Source organism: Myotis myotis, unplaced genomic scaffold (assembly GCF_014108235.1).
Source record: "Myotis myotis isolate mMyoMyo1 unplaced genomic scaffold, mMyoMyo1.p scaffold_m19_p_9, whole genome shotgun sequence".
In the NCBI taxonomy this organism is placed as follows: domain Eukaryota; kingdom Metazoa; phylum Chordata; class Mammalia; order Chiroptera; family Vespertilionidae; genus Myotis; species Myotis myotis.
This window is the reverse complement of record NW_023416401.1, coordinates 57,538,481-57,556,673: the sequence shown is the minus strand read 5'-3', so window position 1 is coordinate 57,556,673 and position 18,193 is coordinate 57,538,481. Positions and strand designations below refer to the sequence as shown.

Genomic DNA, 18,193 nt, shown 5'->3' with positions numbered 1-18,193 from the left:
GTATCTATTCTTGTAGAACTATTTCTCCCTTCAGTTTGGTAGTTTTTCTTTCATATATTTGGATGGTCTGTCATTAGGTGCATATGTTTGTATTTCTTATATCTTCTTGCTGTCTTGAATGCATCTTTGATTCTTAAGAACACCTTCTGTATTCCAAAAGCATAGAGATTTTTTTCATGGTTTCAAAGTTTGTTTTTTGTTGTTGTTGTTTTCTATTGACTTCAGAGAGAGGGAGAGGAAAAGAGAGATAAAAACATCATTGATGAAAGAGAATCATTGATCAGCTACCTCCTGCACGCCCCCTACAGGAAATTGAGCCCACAACTTGGGCATGTGCCCTAAGAATCAAACTGTGTCCTCCTGGTTCTTAAGTCAACACTTAACTGAGTCACACTGGCCAGGCCAAAGTTTGGGGTTTTATTTATTTATTTCTATGTAGGTGTTTAATCCATCTGCAATTTGTATTTGTGCATTCTAGGATCTCATTTTTTTTCATATGGAAAGCCAGCTGTTACAACACTAGTTATTGAAGTCTTTACTTTTCTCACTGGTTAGTAATGCTAGGTCAATCACAACCTCTGCCAGATTTTAACATATGCAGGGGTGTGTTTCTGGGCTCCATTCTGCTCCTCTGCTCTTTTGTCCTTTTCTGTGTTAATACAACTACAATTACCATAGCTTTGTAACATGACTTGGTATCTAGTAAGGTGAATCCTCCTTCCTTATTCTTTTTGTCCAAAAAAGAAAACTTAAATTACATCTTCACTCATCTAAGACTAATTTTAGAATTAGTATGTCAAGTTCCTCAGAAAAATTTGTTTGATTAATATCTCTATGAAAGTCTTAATATATTTTATTAGATTTATTCCTTAATACTTTTAGTTTTTGATAGTAAAATGAAATTTTTTAAATCTTCATCCACAGATATGCTTTTTTATTGATTTTTTTAGAGGGAGAGGTGGGGGGGGGGGACATTGATAAGTTACCTCCCACACCCCAACCAAGGATCAAACCCACAACCTAGATATGAGCCCTGATCAGGAATGGAAACTGCAACCTTTTAGTGCACAGGATGACAGCCAACTGAGCCACCCTGCCAGGGCTCATTCTATATAATAAAAGCCTAATATGCAAGTTCTCCCCTCGGGCAGTCGCTCGACCAGGAGTTCAACCAGGAGACTGAGAGTTGGACCGCTCACTATGATGTACGCTGACCACCAGAGGGTGGGGCGGAATATGGCGGGTGTCAGCGGTACTGGCAGTGGGCAGCAGTCCTGATGGGCCCCAAGGAAAGCAGGGGGATGGTGGAGCTGGTGAGTGGGCGGCACCAGGCCAAGGCAGGTACGAGCGGGGCCCAATCACCTGGCCCATCATCCCACAGGTGGCGACCAGCAGCGGCTGTGGGGGGCTGAGCCACCGCCCAGCTCCCAGGTGCTGAGGGAGCTGGGCAGGGGGCCCGGCCCCAGTTGATTGCCCGCAGGCGGGATGGTGGAGCAGGTGAGGGGGCAGTGCCAGGCCAAGGCGGGATGCCAGGCAGGGCTGCAGAGCTGCGAGGCTGGGGGCGTGAGCTGGAGCCCGATCTCCACAGGCCACCCCGAGGGACCCCACCCGTGCACGAATTCGTGTACTAGGCCTCTAGTTTTTAAATATTTATGTATTCCAATTTGTTATTGCTAGTAGATAGAAATGATGTTTGATCCCTGTACGTTGATCTTGTGTCAAGCAGCTTTGAATAATTCTCAGTTCTCTTGGATTCACATCATAAATGATCATAGTGTTTGTTAAAATGGCAATTTTGTGGGTCTCTAATCTTACTGTATCTCATGCATAGCTTGTCTAACTGCAAGAACTTAAGGACATTGTGAAATAGTAGGGAGAAGTAGCTTCTCTCCTCTGGTCCTAACCTTCATTAATTGAGCAGTTTACTGAATACCTACGATCTGCCAGGCACTGTTCTAGTTTTTGGTGTTTAGTAGTGAACAAAATAAAGTACTGCCCTCATGGAGCTTGCATGGGCGAAGCAGTGTTGCTGTCTCATTTAGGGAGGTCAGAAAAGGCCTCCCTGGTAAGGTGATTGGAGCAGAAACCTGAAGGGCAAGAGATCTTAGAGATCTGAAGATCAGATGTAATTGCAGGGGCAGAGAATCCTATTGTGGGCAAATGATGGACATGTTCCAGGCCTAGGGAAGGTGGCCAGTGTGGCTGCAGCAGTGAGCAGGAGTGACTGTGAGGTGGAAAAAGGCAATTAGAACCCAACTGAATGAGGGTTTTAAGAAGGTCACCTGAGTGCTGCTGATGCTGAGGGGCATCACTGCAGAGTGAGAAAGTGGGAGGAGGCTTAGGAGAAATCTATGTGAGGAGAAATCTGAAATGGTCCTCCGAAGAGTGCAGGAGCACTGAGGGAAGGTTGCAGAGGGAGAACCGGAGTGGGGCAGGGTTAAAACTGGAAAGGTTCATCTTTCCCTTTGACTGCTTTTTAAGAGTTCCTCTTTGTCTTTGGTTTTACTGTAAATAAGTGTGGATTTGCTTTGGATTCATTTGAATTTCAGACTCTGAGGACTGGTGTCAGCCATTTCTGGAAAATTCTAAATCATTATCTCTTTGAATATTTTTCTTCCCTTCTCTCTATTCTCTTATTTTAGAATGCTGATATTCTCCCTCTCTCTTCCAGGCCTCTCAATTACTTTCTTCATTATAGTTTCTCTTTAATACATGTAACTTTTATTTCTTAAAAAATAAGGTACCCTGCCCTAACCGGTTTGGCTCTGTGGATAGAGCGTCAGCCTGCAGACTGAAGGGTCCCAGGTTCGATTCCGGTCAAGGGGCATGTACCTTGGTTGCAGGCACATCCCCAGTAGGGAGTGTGCAGGAAGCAGCTGATCGACGTTTCTCTCATCGATGTTTCTAACTCTCTACCCCTTCCTCTCTGTTAAAAAAAAATCAATAAAATATATATATTTTTAAAAATAAGGTACCCAAGTGCAGTCTTATGGTTAGGAGTTCAAGACTTTTTTTTGTATTCCCACTCTACTTTAGACCAAGCCAGGCACATCCTGCTATCTCCGGCAAGGGGGAGGGATACTCATTTTATTTTCAGCAGCTTAGCTATTCATTTAATCAAGCAGTTTGAGTGTTTTACATTGTTTACCTTGGCCTATCTGGTTTTCAGCAGCGTTTATTCATGTGCTGCTTGTAGTGTACCCCTTGTTTCTGTGATGACCTAGTTCCAGAGCTCATGTTTTATCTCTTTCTATTGTCTTGCATCTGTTGGGAGCACCTCAATCTCTGCTTTGAACTGTTTTCACAGACTTAGAACTAAATGTCATATTTTTCATCTACTCCCTGGCAACAATTTTCTGGTGAATGTTCACTTGCCACTTGCTGTTCCTATAATACCTGTTTAGCTCCTGTGTTGGTTCCTCTTGTCATTAGCTCATTATGGGAGGGCTGCTTACCATGCAAAGACCTCCCCTGCCTGGGTGCTGAACCAGGTTCAGGAAAGCCCTGCTACAGTCCACATCCCCTTTCATTTTAAATAAGAGATTATTGGCCTCTCCTCTCAAGGTGTGCTACTTTGGAGAACTCAAAACTGTCACCGATATCTGAGACCTTCAACCTCAAGACCTGTCCCTGTGTGGCTACCGGCGCATGGTCATGTGGCAGCAGTTCACATTGTGCTCCAGGTTCTATCAGATACGATTTGCATTTCCACTTCTTGTTTACTCTGTTTTGCTTTTCAGGGATTTCTGAGAGGAATGGGAGGTAGTATTTCTTTAGGCCACCACTTTAAAGTCACACTAAAAGATCAACCTGTATTCCTGGCTAACTCTTCTTTTGGGAGTCTGTTTGCTTATATCTTATTTAAGACTTTTACATTTATGTTCATAATGAAAGTGATCTGTTCTTGGCATGTCCTATCTGCTGTCAGGGCTCCTGAAATTAGTTGTGTCATTTTCTATCTTTACTTACTCTTTGGAAGAGTTTGAATATAAGACAGGGATTATCTGTTCCTTGAAGGTTTTGTAAAACCTCATCTGTAGCCCTAGCCAGTTTGGCTCAGTGGATAGAGCGTCAGACTACAGACTGAAGGGTCCCAGGTTCGATACCGGTCAAGGGCACGTGCCTGAGTTGCGGGCTCGATCCCCAGTAGGGGGTGTGCAGGAGGCAGCCGATCAATGATTCTCTCTCATCATTGTTTCTATCTCTCCCTCCCTCTCCCTTCCTCTCTGAAATCAATAAAAATATATTTTTAAAAAACAACAAAAAAACCTCATCTGTAAAACTACATAGGCCTGGTATCTTTTTCTGGAAAGCTTAAGTTCCGCTTCACTGTTTGTGTTTTTTTGCTTCACTTTTTAAAAACAGTTATTTACCTAATCAGGTTTTCTATTTCTTCTTGAGTCTATGAGAGTAATTTACATTTTTCTGGAAAAATTTTCCGCTTAAACTGTTTTCAAATTTATTGCCATAAAATGGAGTTCATTTTTATGTATTGTTTGCATTTTTCACAAAGACCAACTGCCATCTATAATAATAATAAAAGCGTAATATGCTAATTAGACCAGCCGACCTTCCAGACAAAACTGGGGCTGTGAAGGCCGAGGCAGGCCGCCTCGGCTGCAAGGGTGGAGCCCCTTGCACGAATTTCGTGCATTGGGTCTCTAGTCACTTAATAATGACTGGTATTGCAAGATGGGGCAGGGAGATGGAAGCTATGACCGTGTCCTGCCTTCCACCCAGGAAACCTGTGCTTGGCTCAGTCAATCTATTCCACCTTCTCTTTCTCAGTCTTAGGAAAAGTCCTCAGTGCTGTGGGCAGTGCCCAGCTACTGATGTCCCAGAAATTCCAGCAGTTCCGGGGCCTCTGTGAGCAAAACTTGGTGAGTGTGATTTTTTCTTACTCCACAGCAGGGCTTCTAGCCTTTGGCAGCCTGCCAGCTCCCTCAGCTGAATTAACCCCTCTGAGCCTCTGTGACCTCCTTGTGGCAATAGAAAGGTGATGACAATGCCTAGTGCAAGAAAGGGGCCAGGAGTGGTCTTTTCAGATCGCTAAACCTTTTGAAACAGAAAACTGATATAAAAATAGCCAATGAAAGTTAAAGTTCAGTTAGCATTGATTTATTTATATTAGGCATATAAGAAAACAGTCAAGGTAAGAAATTTTAAAATATCACCACTAGGCTTGATGGGTTTCCCTCTTCCTCACCCCTTCCTGCTGGGAGTGTGAAAACCTCTCTCCAACTCGCCAAAGGGGCTGTACTCTTAGAGGGAGAGGGCAATGTCAGTGTTCGTCTCCAGGACCTGTAGGGGTTTGGCTTGGACAGTCATGATGAGGAACATGTTGTCAGAGAACAAAATGATGGGAGGGATCCTGGCTTCTCCCCACCTGACTGTGAGACCATGTCAGGGACTTCTGTTTTCTCCCTGTAAAATGAGAACTGTTGTTGGCCTGGCATGCAAGAGGGGCAGGCGGGCCTTCCTCCCTGCAGCCCTACCGTGGTGGCAAAGGCCTCAGTCTCCCATGTATGTGCAGAGCCTACTCTCATGATGGGACTTGCTCTTTCTCCCAAAGATCTCCACCATCAGGGCTGGTAGTGACCAGGAATTATGCCGGGCGCGCTTGGGCTGTGGCCTTTTCTCTGCGTCTCGCATGGAGGGGGAGCCGTGAACCTGCTTGTACAAGTTAGGAGGCGCTTTCAGGATTAAAGAATAATGAAAGACAGACATAAAATTAGATTAAAAGCTTGGGCTGGGTGTGATGTCTGCCCTCTGACTGAGACACAGAGAGAGCCTGCCCTCTGATGGAGGGACAGACACAGAGTGTGCAAGCTGTTTATTATATACTCAAATTACAGGAAGTTACATCACATCTGGGTGGGCCTTCGACATCATGAGATCCATCCCCTTACCACTGGGCGGGAGAGTCAGACTGAGTGGCATCCAATCGCTTGACTGGGTTCCGCCTTCAGGGCGTGGCTTTGCCCTTGCGCTTAATTTCAGCTGACGTAAATTAAGCCAGATTAAGCCAGAGTGTTTACTAATGGCCCTTAACAAGGAACTACCTTAATTCACTCATGCAGTACTGACCCTGGGAATAGGAGAGCAAGACTAGGCCCCAAGAGACCCCAACCGTGGCCGGGGGGCAGGACATGTCTCTGCCTTGCTTGTCCCACTGATAACGCTCTGCCCCACAGAACCCTGACGCCAACCCACGTCCAACAGCCCAGGACCTGGCAGGGTTCTGGGACCTGCTACAGCTCTCCATCGAGGACATCAGCATGAAGTTTGATGAACTCTACCATCTCAAGGCCAATAGCTGGCAGCTGGTGGAGACGCCCGAGAAGAGGAAGGTGAGCATGGAGCAGTGCGGAGGGGAAGTCCAGGGACAAATTCCTGGTCGGCAATAACGCTGCCCACATCGGTCAGTGCTGCTTGGCTCCCTTCTCCATGTGTCGTCTTTGAGCTGGGGGCTCACGTCCATCCATGCGTGGGGTCCATGCTCAGCACTCATCCAGCATGCTGCTCTCTCTGTGTAGTGAGGCTGCCCTCTGAAGTTTGCCACTGCATGTTCAGAAAATGGGGCTCCTTGGAGAGGTGCCCACAGCCTTGAACACTAGAATAGGCTGTTGAAACTCCAGAGGCAGAAAAAAGGTCCTTCTCCTGGGGCTACGCAGGAGTATACCAGAGCCAGCTCTTCCCTGAGGCCCAGGTTCTTCTGTAAAACAGCAGAACCAGTGACCCTATGGTGACTGGACTGTGGGCCTTGGAAGTTCTGATCCCCTAGAATAGCATGTGGCCTGAGAGTTGGAGGCCCTGAATTTAATCCCATCTCTGGCTGTGACTCAGATCATTCCTGCCTGAGTCTCAGGATCCAATGGTTCAGAGCAGGGGTGGAAAAGGTCACCTGTCTATCCCTTCCTGCTGGAACATTCTAGGATTCTAAGCTTGCTTTTTGTTCCTATGCCTGTGCTATTCCCACTATCATTGCTTCTTGTGGCTTCCTGATTCCAAATGTGTGTTGCTTGTGCCCGATGCGGGAGGCTGGGGTGGAGACTACAGCTGCCAGCATATAGGGAGTGGTAGTGCCACACCAAAGGTGGCACCTTTATTTTATTTCTCTTCCCTCCTCACTGTCTCACTAAAGGAAGAAAAGAAACCACCCCCTCCGGTCCCAAAGAAGCCAGCCAAATCCAAGCCGGCAGTGAGCCGCGACAAGGCCTCTGACACCGGGGACAAGCAGCGTCAGGAGGCGCGCAAGAGACTCCTGGCCGCCAAGCGGGCAGCTTCTGTGAGGCAGAACTCGGCCACAGAGAGTGCGGACAGCATCGAGATCTACGTCCCTGAGGCCCAGACCCGGCTCTGAGACCAGGAAGCAGGAAGCCAACAATTTTCAGTCATTTTAAAAAAAAAAAAAAAACACACAAACTAAATACGAATGGAACAAAATTTTCTCAACCTTTAGTATGGTTATTCTATCTAGAGACCCTGAGCCAACTTTCAAATTGATGCATACAAGGGCTCACAATTTGGCTTTTTTGGGTCCCTCCCAGCTTTAGGTTATGAAGACTTCACACACAAAAAAAGTCAACAAAAACACAAAACTATAAAACTTTCTTTCCTCTTGCTGGCCGTGGTGGACTAGATGGAGGGACTTCAGCAACGCCCGGCCCAGCCTGCAGGTTGCAGTCTTTTTACTTGTTCTGTCTAATGAGAACTTAAACGAGCTTGTTTACAAGACGACAGTCCAAGGGCAGCCTTGGGCACCTGCCATGTCCTTCCTTTCCCAGCTACCCTCACGCTGACCTCGAAGTTTTCATTCTTACGTTTCTTTCCCTTCAGAGCTCACACAGGGGTCACCATCCCGGCTGGTGGCTTTCTGGGTCTCAGCCCTCTTTGCAGGGGAGAGCCCAGAGGACAGAGAGATGGACACATGTTCCCTCCCCACCAAGTGCTCACACAAGTCACACATGTGCACACACACAGATGTAGGTTCCTCTCAGCAGAAGCAACCCCCACCCTGTGATCTGCCAGCCCTCAAGCAGGTGATGCATCTCCCTGAAAAGATGAGGAGGGTATAAGTCTTTGGGAGGGAAATGAGATAAAAACTACAGTATCACATTCCAGACTCCTGCCTTTTTCTTCTCTCCAGCCCTTCTTCCAGCAAAATGTATGGCTCAGTGACTCACAGAGGACACTTGAGGGACCCCATTTGTCTGTCCCTGGCTAAGCCTGTGTACAGTACCCGGGGGGGGGCAGGCGGCTGTGTCTGTAGTATGTGTACATATGCACATAGACCTCTTAGAGTGTATATTTAACAAACACCCATCTGCTCACCCATGCCCACCAGCGCCACCGCTGGCTCTTGGGGCACCTGGCAGGAGGCAGGTGTGTGAATAGCATATATTTTTACATGTACTATATCTAGGTGTGTGTACAAGTGTGTGTAAAAATATATACTTTGTGTGTAAGCAGCCTTTTTTTTTTTTTCCGTCTCCCACCTGCCCAGCCTCTAAGTTTTCTGTTCTGTTCTTTGTTGTTTTTTTTTTACCCCATCCACCCTTCTTTCTCCCCTGCCCCCTAGCCCCACTCCCAGGGTGTCATGAGCCCTGAGCTGCAATGGCCCGGGTCTGTGGGGAGGGCAGGAGGAGGGGAGGGCGAGGCCCAGCCTGCAGCAAGCTCAGTGCACGAGGGCTGCTCTCTGCCGGGTGTAGGCTACAGCACTGGAGACGTCCTCATGTCCAGCACTTGCTGCAGGGGCCCTGGGTGAACTGAGGGCCTGTTCTGGGGCCCCATCCCAGTTTGGCCACCGTCTGTGACCTTGGGCAAGTCACTTGACCTCTGTGTGCCTCAACTTCCTCCTCTGTAAAATGGGGACAGTCCCTGCCCCTCCCTACCTCACAGGCATGTTGTGAGAATAAATGAGGTAACGTGTACCAAGGGCTCATGGTGTTATTGTGGTGGGTGGGCCAGGCTGGGAGAAGGCAGGGGGAGTAGACTCCCCAGAAGACTAAGCCAGACTCCCTCCCAAACAGCAGCTCCATGAAGACAGCGGGCCTGGGCAGAGGCCGTGATTCCAGCTGTCAATCACCAGCTCCATGATCCTGGGCAAGAAAATCAAGTTCTCAATTTCCTCACCTGGACACGTGTACAGCATCTACTTACTGGCTTGCTCTGAGAAATAAATGCGTAATAGCTGTTGTATGGGAACCAAGATGGGCTGCCCTCACTAACAACCAGACCCAACTCTGCATATGTCCTGGGATGGGGTACTCGATACCCTCACCCCCACAGCTGCCTCCACCCTGACAGTGCACTGAACGTGCTTCCCGAGGAGTTCCTCTACCAGGCCCAGCACCCACAGTTCATTCAGAGCGCTCACTCTGGTGGGGAGACAGACACTGAACCTGCATCCAAGTCTACAGCAGGTGGTAGCAAGCTGTGGGGACCTGCGATGGCACCACCGAACCTGCCTGGCCAAGAGCACTCTGGTCAGCTGGAAGGACGTGGGTGTTCACTAACTTCTGCGGACGGGGATTCTAGGCAGAAGGATGGGAGGCTCTGATGCCCTGTGGTGAGAACATGCCTTTTAGAAAGGCCTGGGGCAGGCTAGGTTGCAGACACCTGGTCTCCCAGTGACTCAGGCCCAGAGGATGCACAGAGCGACCTTCCCAGGGGCTTTACTCGGGCTGCCCCCCCCCCTGGTGGGGCCTCTCAGAGCTCACCCCAATCCTGTGGGCCAGACCGCTCGTGCTCAGAATGCGTGCTCTCATCTCTGGACCCTGTTAGTGACGCTGAGCAGTGACCATGGGTAGCTCTGATGAACTAGAACTGGAGCCTTCATGGGCCTACCCCTACCCTGAGATGTAGCTGGGGGTGACTTAAAGGGTAAGTGAAGAGGTTTCTTGGGCACAGCCACTCAGGGTGTGAGTGAATGCAGGAGACAGCCAGGCTGGATTTAAGGGCAACCATCCAGCTGGCCGCACAGCTCTCCCCATGCCGGGCCTGTGGGGCCAGGGTGGACTGTTACCCCTCCGAGCATGAGTGTTGCTGCTGCAGCAGGGGAAGGGCCTTGCGTTTTGGTCAGGGTCTTAGGGAAGGACCCTGCCCTCCTTGTATCAGCCCAGTGGGGGGGGGGGGGGGGAGTGTCTGATGTGTGGAATCTGGGCCCCCTCTCTGCCCCTGGCACAGCAGTGGAGGAACCCCCTGCCCTGATTTGAAAGAATAGTATAATGAACACCACACCATGTCCTTTACCCAAAATCACCAATTGTCAACATTTTGCCATAGTTGCATCATCCCTCTCAGGTACGTACACAGTTTTCTCGCATCCATTTGAAAGTAAGCTGCATCCACCACGCTGCTTCACCCCTATACAAATACCACACAGCTCCTGAGAACAGGGACATCCCTGCATGACCACAGTTCCCTCACCACCCTCTAATGCAGGGGTCCTCAAACTACGGCCCGCGGGCCACATGCAAATACAAACATTGTATTTGTTCCCGTATTGTTTTTTTACTTCAAAATAAGATGTGCAGTGTGCATAGGAATTTGTTCATAGTTTTTTTTTTAAACTATAGTCAGGCCCTCCAATGGTCTGAGGGATAGTGAACTGGCCCCCTGTTTAAAAAGTTTGAGGACCCCTGCTCTAATGCATCAAAATTACAACTAAAATACAGAACAACTATCATCCAGAACTGGGAAAGCTGGCTGAGTGGATACAATTAGGGAGGTATAGAAGAAAGCGCACTGAGACTGGTAGAAGGTGCGGAGGCACAGAACGGGCTGGTCCAGCACCCGGGTATGCTGCTTTTTTAATCATGAGGGAGATCACCGCTTTGGAGGCTGCCTGGAGGAGCAAGGAGTCCCAGCTCCACACCAGACTCCCAGCCCAGGGTTCCAGAGCTGGGGAAAGAAGACCCTACAGGCGGTAAGAACTACAGACTGTAAAAACATGTGCGAATTGGAGCTGAGTGATACACAGGCTGCTAGAGACCCAGACGCTCCTCTTAAAAGGCGGCACCGCGAACTGAATTTACAAGCTCCCACTTGTTCTGAGCTCCAGTGTTGGGCAAGGCTCTGGGGGACCCAGACAGGTACCGGAGAAACTGGACTGTCTGGCATCAGGGCAGGAACACAGGGCTAGCTTTCTTCCAGACGGAGGTGCTCCCAGCAGTCATTGTTTCTGTGCTGGGACCTCCTGGGTGCAGGGCTGACTGGCAGACATTTCTGTTTGCTCTGCCCTCGTGATTCCCTGAGACCCCCACACCCACCAGATTTACAACCCCACCCAAGCTGTGCGCAGTGGCTTTTGCATATGAATGGCCTGTCCTTTCTCAGCCTAAACCCTATCAACCAAGCAACAGCTGGGTCAGGGAGCCCCAAAGCTATCAATAAAAGGCCGGCACCAACACCAGCCTGCCTTTCTTCACAGCTGGGCCTTGTCTAGGCACTTCCAAATCTGATACAAAGAGGAGAAATCTGCAGATCTCTCTGTAGCTCCTGCTGGGTGGCCCTAGGCCAGGGGTGGGCAAACTTTTTGACTCGAGGGCCACAATAGGTTCTTAAACTGGACCGGAGGGCCAGAACAAAAGCATGGATGGAGTGTTTGTGTGAATATAAATTCAAAGTAAACATCATTACATAAAAGGGTACAGTCTTTTTTTTTTTTAGTTTTATTCATTTCAAACGGGCCGGATCCGGCCCACGGGCCGTAGTTTGCCCACGACTGCCCTAGGAAGTGGCTCACTTTGCACCTCCTTGGAGATCCAAGAGACAGTGTACCCAGTGATCAGTGTGAGACCATACCAGATTACAACTCTTCACATCCATAAGTGACACACTCAAGGGGCAGATTCAGTGAACACCAAAGCCCCACTGAAGCAAGTCCTGCCTAATAAGGGTGTCTCCTGCACAGCAGCTCTCCCACTGTAGTCACAGCTGGTCCCCACAGCCAGTTAGCCTGGAGGTCAATTTCTCCCAGTGATACCAACAGTAATCAAGGCTCAGCTACAAGACTGTGCATACAGCCCACAAAGGGGTGCACCAAGAGTGTCTACCTCAGGTGATTGGGGAGGCTGAGCCACTGAGCCCTATAGGACACCTAGCACACAAAGCCACTCTATCAACTCAAGGAGACTTAGCAGCTACCCAATACATAGAAACAAACACAGGGAAGCAGCCAAAATTGGAGAAAAAGAAACATGTCACAGATGAAAGAAATGGAAGAAAGCAAAATACTGGATATAGAGTTCAAAACCATAGTTATAAGGTTACTCAAGAATCTTCCAGAAACCTCCAAGGAACTTAGTGAGACCTTCAAGGATCTTAGTGAGAATGCCAAAAAAATGGAAAAGGGCCAGTCAGAAATTAAGCATACACTAACTGAAATAAAGAATAATATACAAAGCCGAAACCGGTTTGGCTCAGTGGATAGAGCGTCGGCTTGCAGACTGAAAGGTCCCAGGTTCGATTCCGGTCAAGGGCATGTACCTGGGTTGCGGGCACATCCCCAGTAGGAGGTGTGCAGGAGGCAGCTGATCGATGTTTCTAACTCTCTATCCCTCTCCCTTCCTCTCTGTAAAAAATCAATAAAATATATTTTTTTAAAAAAGAGAATAATATACAGGGATTCAGCAGTAGACTAAGGATCCCAAGAATCAAGTCAATGATTTTAAATACGAGGAAAAAAAAACACCTAACCAGAAGAGCAAAAAGAAAAAAGAATAAAAAAATATGAAGATAGTGTAAGGAGCCTCGGGGACAACTTCAAGCCTACTAACATCCGAATTATGGGGGTGCCAGAAGAAGAGAGAGAGCAAGATAGTGAAAACATATTTGAAGAAATAATGACAGAAAACTTCCCCTACCTAGTGAAAGAAATATACTTACAAGTCCAGGAAGCACAGAGAAACCCAAACAAAGGAATCCAAAGAGGACCACACCAAGACACATCATAATTAAAATGCCAAGGGCAAAAGACAAAAAGAGAATCTTAAAAGCAGCAGGAAAAAAAGTTAGTTACCTACAAGGTAGTTATCCATATGACTCTCCGCTGATTTCTTAACAGAAACTATGCAGGCCAGAAGGGAGTGGCAAGAAATATTCAAAGGGATGAATAGCAAGAACCTACAACCAAGAATACTCTACCCAGCAAAGCTATTATTTAGAACTAGAGGTCCGATAAAGAGCTTCACAGATAAGAAAAAGCTAAAGGAGTTCATCACCACCAAACCAGTATTATATGAAATGCTAAAGAGTATTCTTTTTTTTTTTTTAATATATTTTATTGATTTTTTACAGAGAGGAAGGGAGAGATAGAGAGTTAGAAACATCGATCAGCTGCCTCCTGCACATCTCCTACTGGGGATGTGCCCGCAACCCAGGTACATGCCCTTGACTGGAATCGAACCTGGGACCCTTCAGTCCGCAGGCCGACGCTCTATCCACTGAGCCAAACTGGTTTCGGCTAAAGAGTATTCTTTTTTTTTTTTTTTTTTAATATATTTTATTGATTTTTTACAGAGAGGAAGGGAGAGAGATAGAGAGTCAGAAACATCAATGAGAGAGAATCATCGATCAGCTGCCTCCTGCACATCTCCTACTGGGGATATGCCCGCAACCCAGATACATGCCCTTGACCGGAATCGAACCTGGGACCTCTCAGTCTGCAGGCCGACACTCTATCCACTGAGCTAAACCGGTTTCGGCTAAAGAGTATTCTTTAACAAGAGGAAGGAGAGGAAAAAGGTAAAGATAAAAAAAAAATATGAACAGGAGAAACAAAGATGGCAGCATACGCAAACACCTGAAATTGCTGCCTTGCACAACCACTTCAAAAATACAACTAAAGGACAAAACGGACATCATCCAGAATCACAGGAAGGCTGGCTGAGTGGAAATTCTACAACTAGAAGGACAGAGAAAAGCACACTGAGACTCAGAGGAGGTGCGGAAGTAAAGTGCAGAGGTATGGAGGCACACGTGGAAAGGGCTGGCAACTGAGGACAAGGTTGCCTTTTTCAACTGGGAGGGAGACACAAGCTCCCAATGACCCTGACTCCAGTTCTGGGTCAGTCTCTGGGGACGCAGACTCATACGGGGAGAAACTGGACTGTCTGGCAGTGAGCAGAACTCAAGGGCAGCTTTCTATCATAGGGGCTTTCAGCAATTACCACGGGCCACTGAGACCCGGAACCTCTTAGGGTAGGACTGAGGAGCAGCCATAGCTGTTTGCTCCGCCCTGTTGATTCCCTGAGACCCCCGCCCCCCCCCCCAAGCTGTGCACAGAGGCTTTGCATATGAATGACCTGGCCCTTTGCAATCAAAAATTACCTAACAAACTGCAGCTGGGTCAGAGAGACCCAGATCATCCAAAAGAAGGCCCAAGGCCCCACAGCAGCTTGCATTGCTTCACAGCTGGGACTCATCTGGGCACCTCCAAATCCCAAACAAAGAAGAGGAATCTGCAGATCTCTCTGTACCTCCTGCGGGGTAGCCTCGGGCAGAGGCTAAATTAGCACCTCCTTAGAGATCCAAGTGCCAGTGTACCCGGTGGTCAGAGTGGGACCATCCAGATTACAACTGCTCAGATCCATAAGGGACACACTCAGGGGGCAGACTCAGTAAGCACCAAAGCCCCACTGAAACAAGTCTTGCCCCAGAAGGGTGTCTCCAGCACAGAAGTTCTCCCACTGTAGACACAGCTGAATCTCACAGCCAATTGGCCTGGAGGTCAATTCCTCCCAGTGATACCAACTACAATCAAGGCTTAACTACAACAAGACTGTGCACAAAGCCCACAAAGGGGTGCACCAAGAGTGTCCACCTCAGGTAATTGGGGAGGCTGAGCCACTGGGCCCTATAGGACACCTAGCACAGAAAACCACTCTGTCAACACAGGGAAGCATAAAAAATGCGGAGACAAAGAAACAGGTCACAAATGACGGAACTGGAGGAAAGCAAACTACTGGATATAGAGTTCAAAATCACAGTTTTAAGGTTTTTCAAGAATTTTCTAGAAACCGCAGATAAATTTAGTAAGACCCTCAATAAGTCTAGTGAGACCGCCGATAAATTTAGTAAGACCCTCAATAAGTCTAGTGAGACCCTCAAGGATATGAAAAAGGACCAACTAGAAATTAAGCATACACTGACTGAAATAAAGAATATTATACAGACTCCCAACAGCAGACTGGAGTATCACAAGAATCAAGTCAAAGATCTGAAATACAAAGAAGCAAAAAACACACAACCAGAAAAGAAAAAAGAAAAAGAATCCAAAAATATGAAGATAGTGTAAGGAGCCCCTGGGACAGCTTCAAGCATACAAACATCTGAATTATGGGGTGCCAGAAGAAGAAAGCGAGCAAGATATTGAAAACCTCTTTGAAGAAATAATGACAGAAAACTTCCCCTACCTGGTGAAAGAAATAGACTTACAAGTCCAGGAAGCGCAGAGAACCCCAAACAAAAGGAATCGAAAGAGGACCACACCAAGACACATCATAATTAAAATGCCAAGAGCAAAAGACAAAGAGAGAATCTTAAAAGCAGCAAGAGAAAAACAGTCAGTTACCTACAAGGGAGTACTCATACGACTGTCAGCTGATTTCTCAACAGAAACTTTGCAGGCCAGAAGGGAGTGGCAAGAAATATTCAAAGTGATGAATACCAAGAACCTACAACCAAGATTAGTTTACCCAGCAAAGCTATCATTCAGAATTGAAGGTCAGATAAAGAGCTTCACAGATAAGAAAAAGCTAAAGGAGTTCATCACCACAAAACCAGTACTATATGAAATGCTGAAAGGTATTCTTTAAGAAGAGGAAGAAGAAGAAAAAGGTAAAAATACAAATTATGAACAACAAATACACATCTATCAACAAGTGAATCTAAAAACCAAGTGAATAAAAAATCTGATGAACAGAATAAACTGGTGAATATAATAGAATCAGGGGCATAGAAAGGGGAGTGGACTGACAATTCTCGGGGGGAAAGGGGTTGGGGGTGCGGGAAGAGACTAGACAAAAATCATATACCTATGGATGAGGACAGTGGGTGGTGGGAGTAAGGGCAGAGGGTGGGGTGGGAACCGGGTGGAGGGGAGCTATGGAGGGGGAAAAGAGGAACAACTGTAATCTTAACAATAAAGATTTTTTTTTTTTAATATATTTTATTGATTTTTCACAGCGAGGAAGGGAGAGAGATAGAGAGCTAGAAACATCGATGAGAGAGAAACATCGATCAGCTGCCTCCTGCACATCTCCCACTGGGGATGGGCCCGCAACCCAGGTACATGCCCTTGACCGGAATCGAACCTGGGACCCTTCAGTCCGCAGGCCGACGCTCCATCCACTGAGCCAAACCGGTTTCGGCAAGGATATGGATTTATTAGCACTTACATGTGCACCAGTGGCGGCCAATCGGGTAAGTTCACCGCCACACAGGCTGTCACTGGTGAAGTCGAACCGCTAAGTTCCATCTGGCCTGTGGGCCAGCCCCACTGGTAGTGGTCAGCTGGTCCACTGTTCCCCCACGCCCAGACTTTCCCAGCACAGGGTTTTCTAACAGAGTACAGAAAACAGAGCAAAACAAGGCATGCGGGGGAGGGGGCGGGCTGTGTGAGAGGAGCCGGCCGGCCTCCCCAGGCCTCACAGTCCGCTGGCTGATAGCCTCCACTGTAGCTCCCACGGGTGGGAGGGGAGTGGGAGCACGGGAAGGGGCCCGTGGTCCCATTTACCACACTTTGGTTAGGGTTATTTGGCTGCATCCCAAATGATATGACGAAAGGGATGGTGGAATTGAAAGGAGTTTTCTAACGTTAGTGAGCAAGAGGAGCAAAATCAAGGAACGAAGAGGGAGATGCAAATTGGTACCGGAGACTGCTGAGTTAGTTTCCCCCACGTTCTGTGCGGAGTAGGGTTCGGTATCTGAAAGAGGGGCCGCACACAAATGAGAGAAAAAGACACGAGATAATTTTGCAATATTGGGGGACCAGGCGGGCAAGTCTAACTCAAGGAGAGAATATAAAGATTTTTTAAAAAAGAAAAAATATGAACAACAAAATGACAACAAATACACATCTATCAACAAGTAAATCTAAAAATCAAATGAATAAAAAATCTGATGAACAGAATAAGCTGGTGAATGGAATAGAATCAGGAAAATGGAAATGGAACAGACTGACGATTCTCAGAGGGAAGGGGGTATGGGGGCTATGGGAAGAGATTAGACAAAGATCTTTTATGTATGCAGGGATATCTGTAATAATCTCAACAATAAAGATTAAAAAAAAAAAAAGGACAAACCACTGTTGCAAGCTCAGATGATCAGGAAGGCTGCACCACTGAGCCCTACAGAACACCTCCTACATAAGGCCACCGTATCAAGTATGGAAGATGTAGCAGCTCTACCTAATACAGTGGAACCCCATTTCTCTAACTTAATTCATTCTGGAAGGCTGTTTGAAAATCAAATCATTTTTCCCATTAGAAATAATTTAAATTGAATTAATCCATTCCAGACCCCCAAACAACTCCATCTTTTTTTTTTAAATTAAATCTTTATTGTTCAGATTATTACAGTTGTTCCTCTTTTTTTCCCCCCATAGCTCTCCTCCACCCGGTTCCCCTCCCACCCTCCGCCCTCAACCCCCACCACCGTCCTCATTCATAGGTGCACGATTTTTGTCCAGTCTCTTCCCGCATCCCCCACACCCCTTTCCCCCCGAAGAATAGTCAGTCCACTCCATTTCTATGCCCCTGATTCTATTATATTCACCAGTTTATTCTGTTCATCAGATTATTTATTCACTTGATTTTTAGATTCATTTGTTGATGGATGTGTATTTGTTGTTCATAATTTGTATCTTTACCTTTTTCTTCTTCTTACTCTTCTTAAAAGATATCTTTCAGCATTTCATATAATACTGGTTTAGTGGTGATGAACCCCTTTAGCTTTTCCTTATCTGTGAAGCTCTTTATCTGACCTTCAATTCTGAATGATAGCTTTGCTGGATAAAGTAATCTTGGTTGTAGGTTCTTGGTATTCATCACTTTGAATATTTCTTGCCACTCCCTTCTGGCCTGCATTGTTTCTGTTGAGAAATCAACTGACAAGTCGTATGGGTATTCCCTTGTAGGTAATTGACTTTCTTTCTCTTGCTGCTTTTAAGATTCTCTCTTTGTCTTTT

At 47.0% G+C, this 18,193-nt stretch overlaps 1 protein-coding gene across 7 annotated transcripts in view; it reads left to right on the top strand.

The window, feature by feature from the left end:
• Positions 1 to 8,468, top strand: part of DLGAP4 (DLG associated protein 4) — a 180,914-nt gene extending 172,446 nt beyond the window's left edge. For 6 of the 7 annotated variants that reach the window (XM_036320939.1, XM_036320938.1, XM_036320942.1 and 3 more), the window contains 3 exons: positions 4,789 to 4,880; positions 6,195 to 6,350; positions 7,145 to 8,468. In XM_036320939.1, coding sequence (XP_036176832.1) covers positions 4,789 to 4,880; positions 6,195 to 6,350; positions 7,145 to 7,363 — 467 coding nt within the window. In that variant the 3' untranslated portion in view covers positions 7,364 to 8,468. Of the gene's footprint in view, positions 1 to 4,788; positions 4,881 to 6,194; positions 6,351 to 7,133 lie in introns of all 7 variants that reach the window. The other variant, XM_036320940.1, reaches the window with a different exon arrangement.
• The last annotated feature ends 9,725 nt before the right edge of the window (positions 8,469 to 18,193 follow it).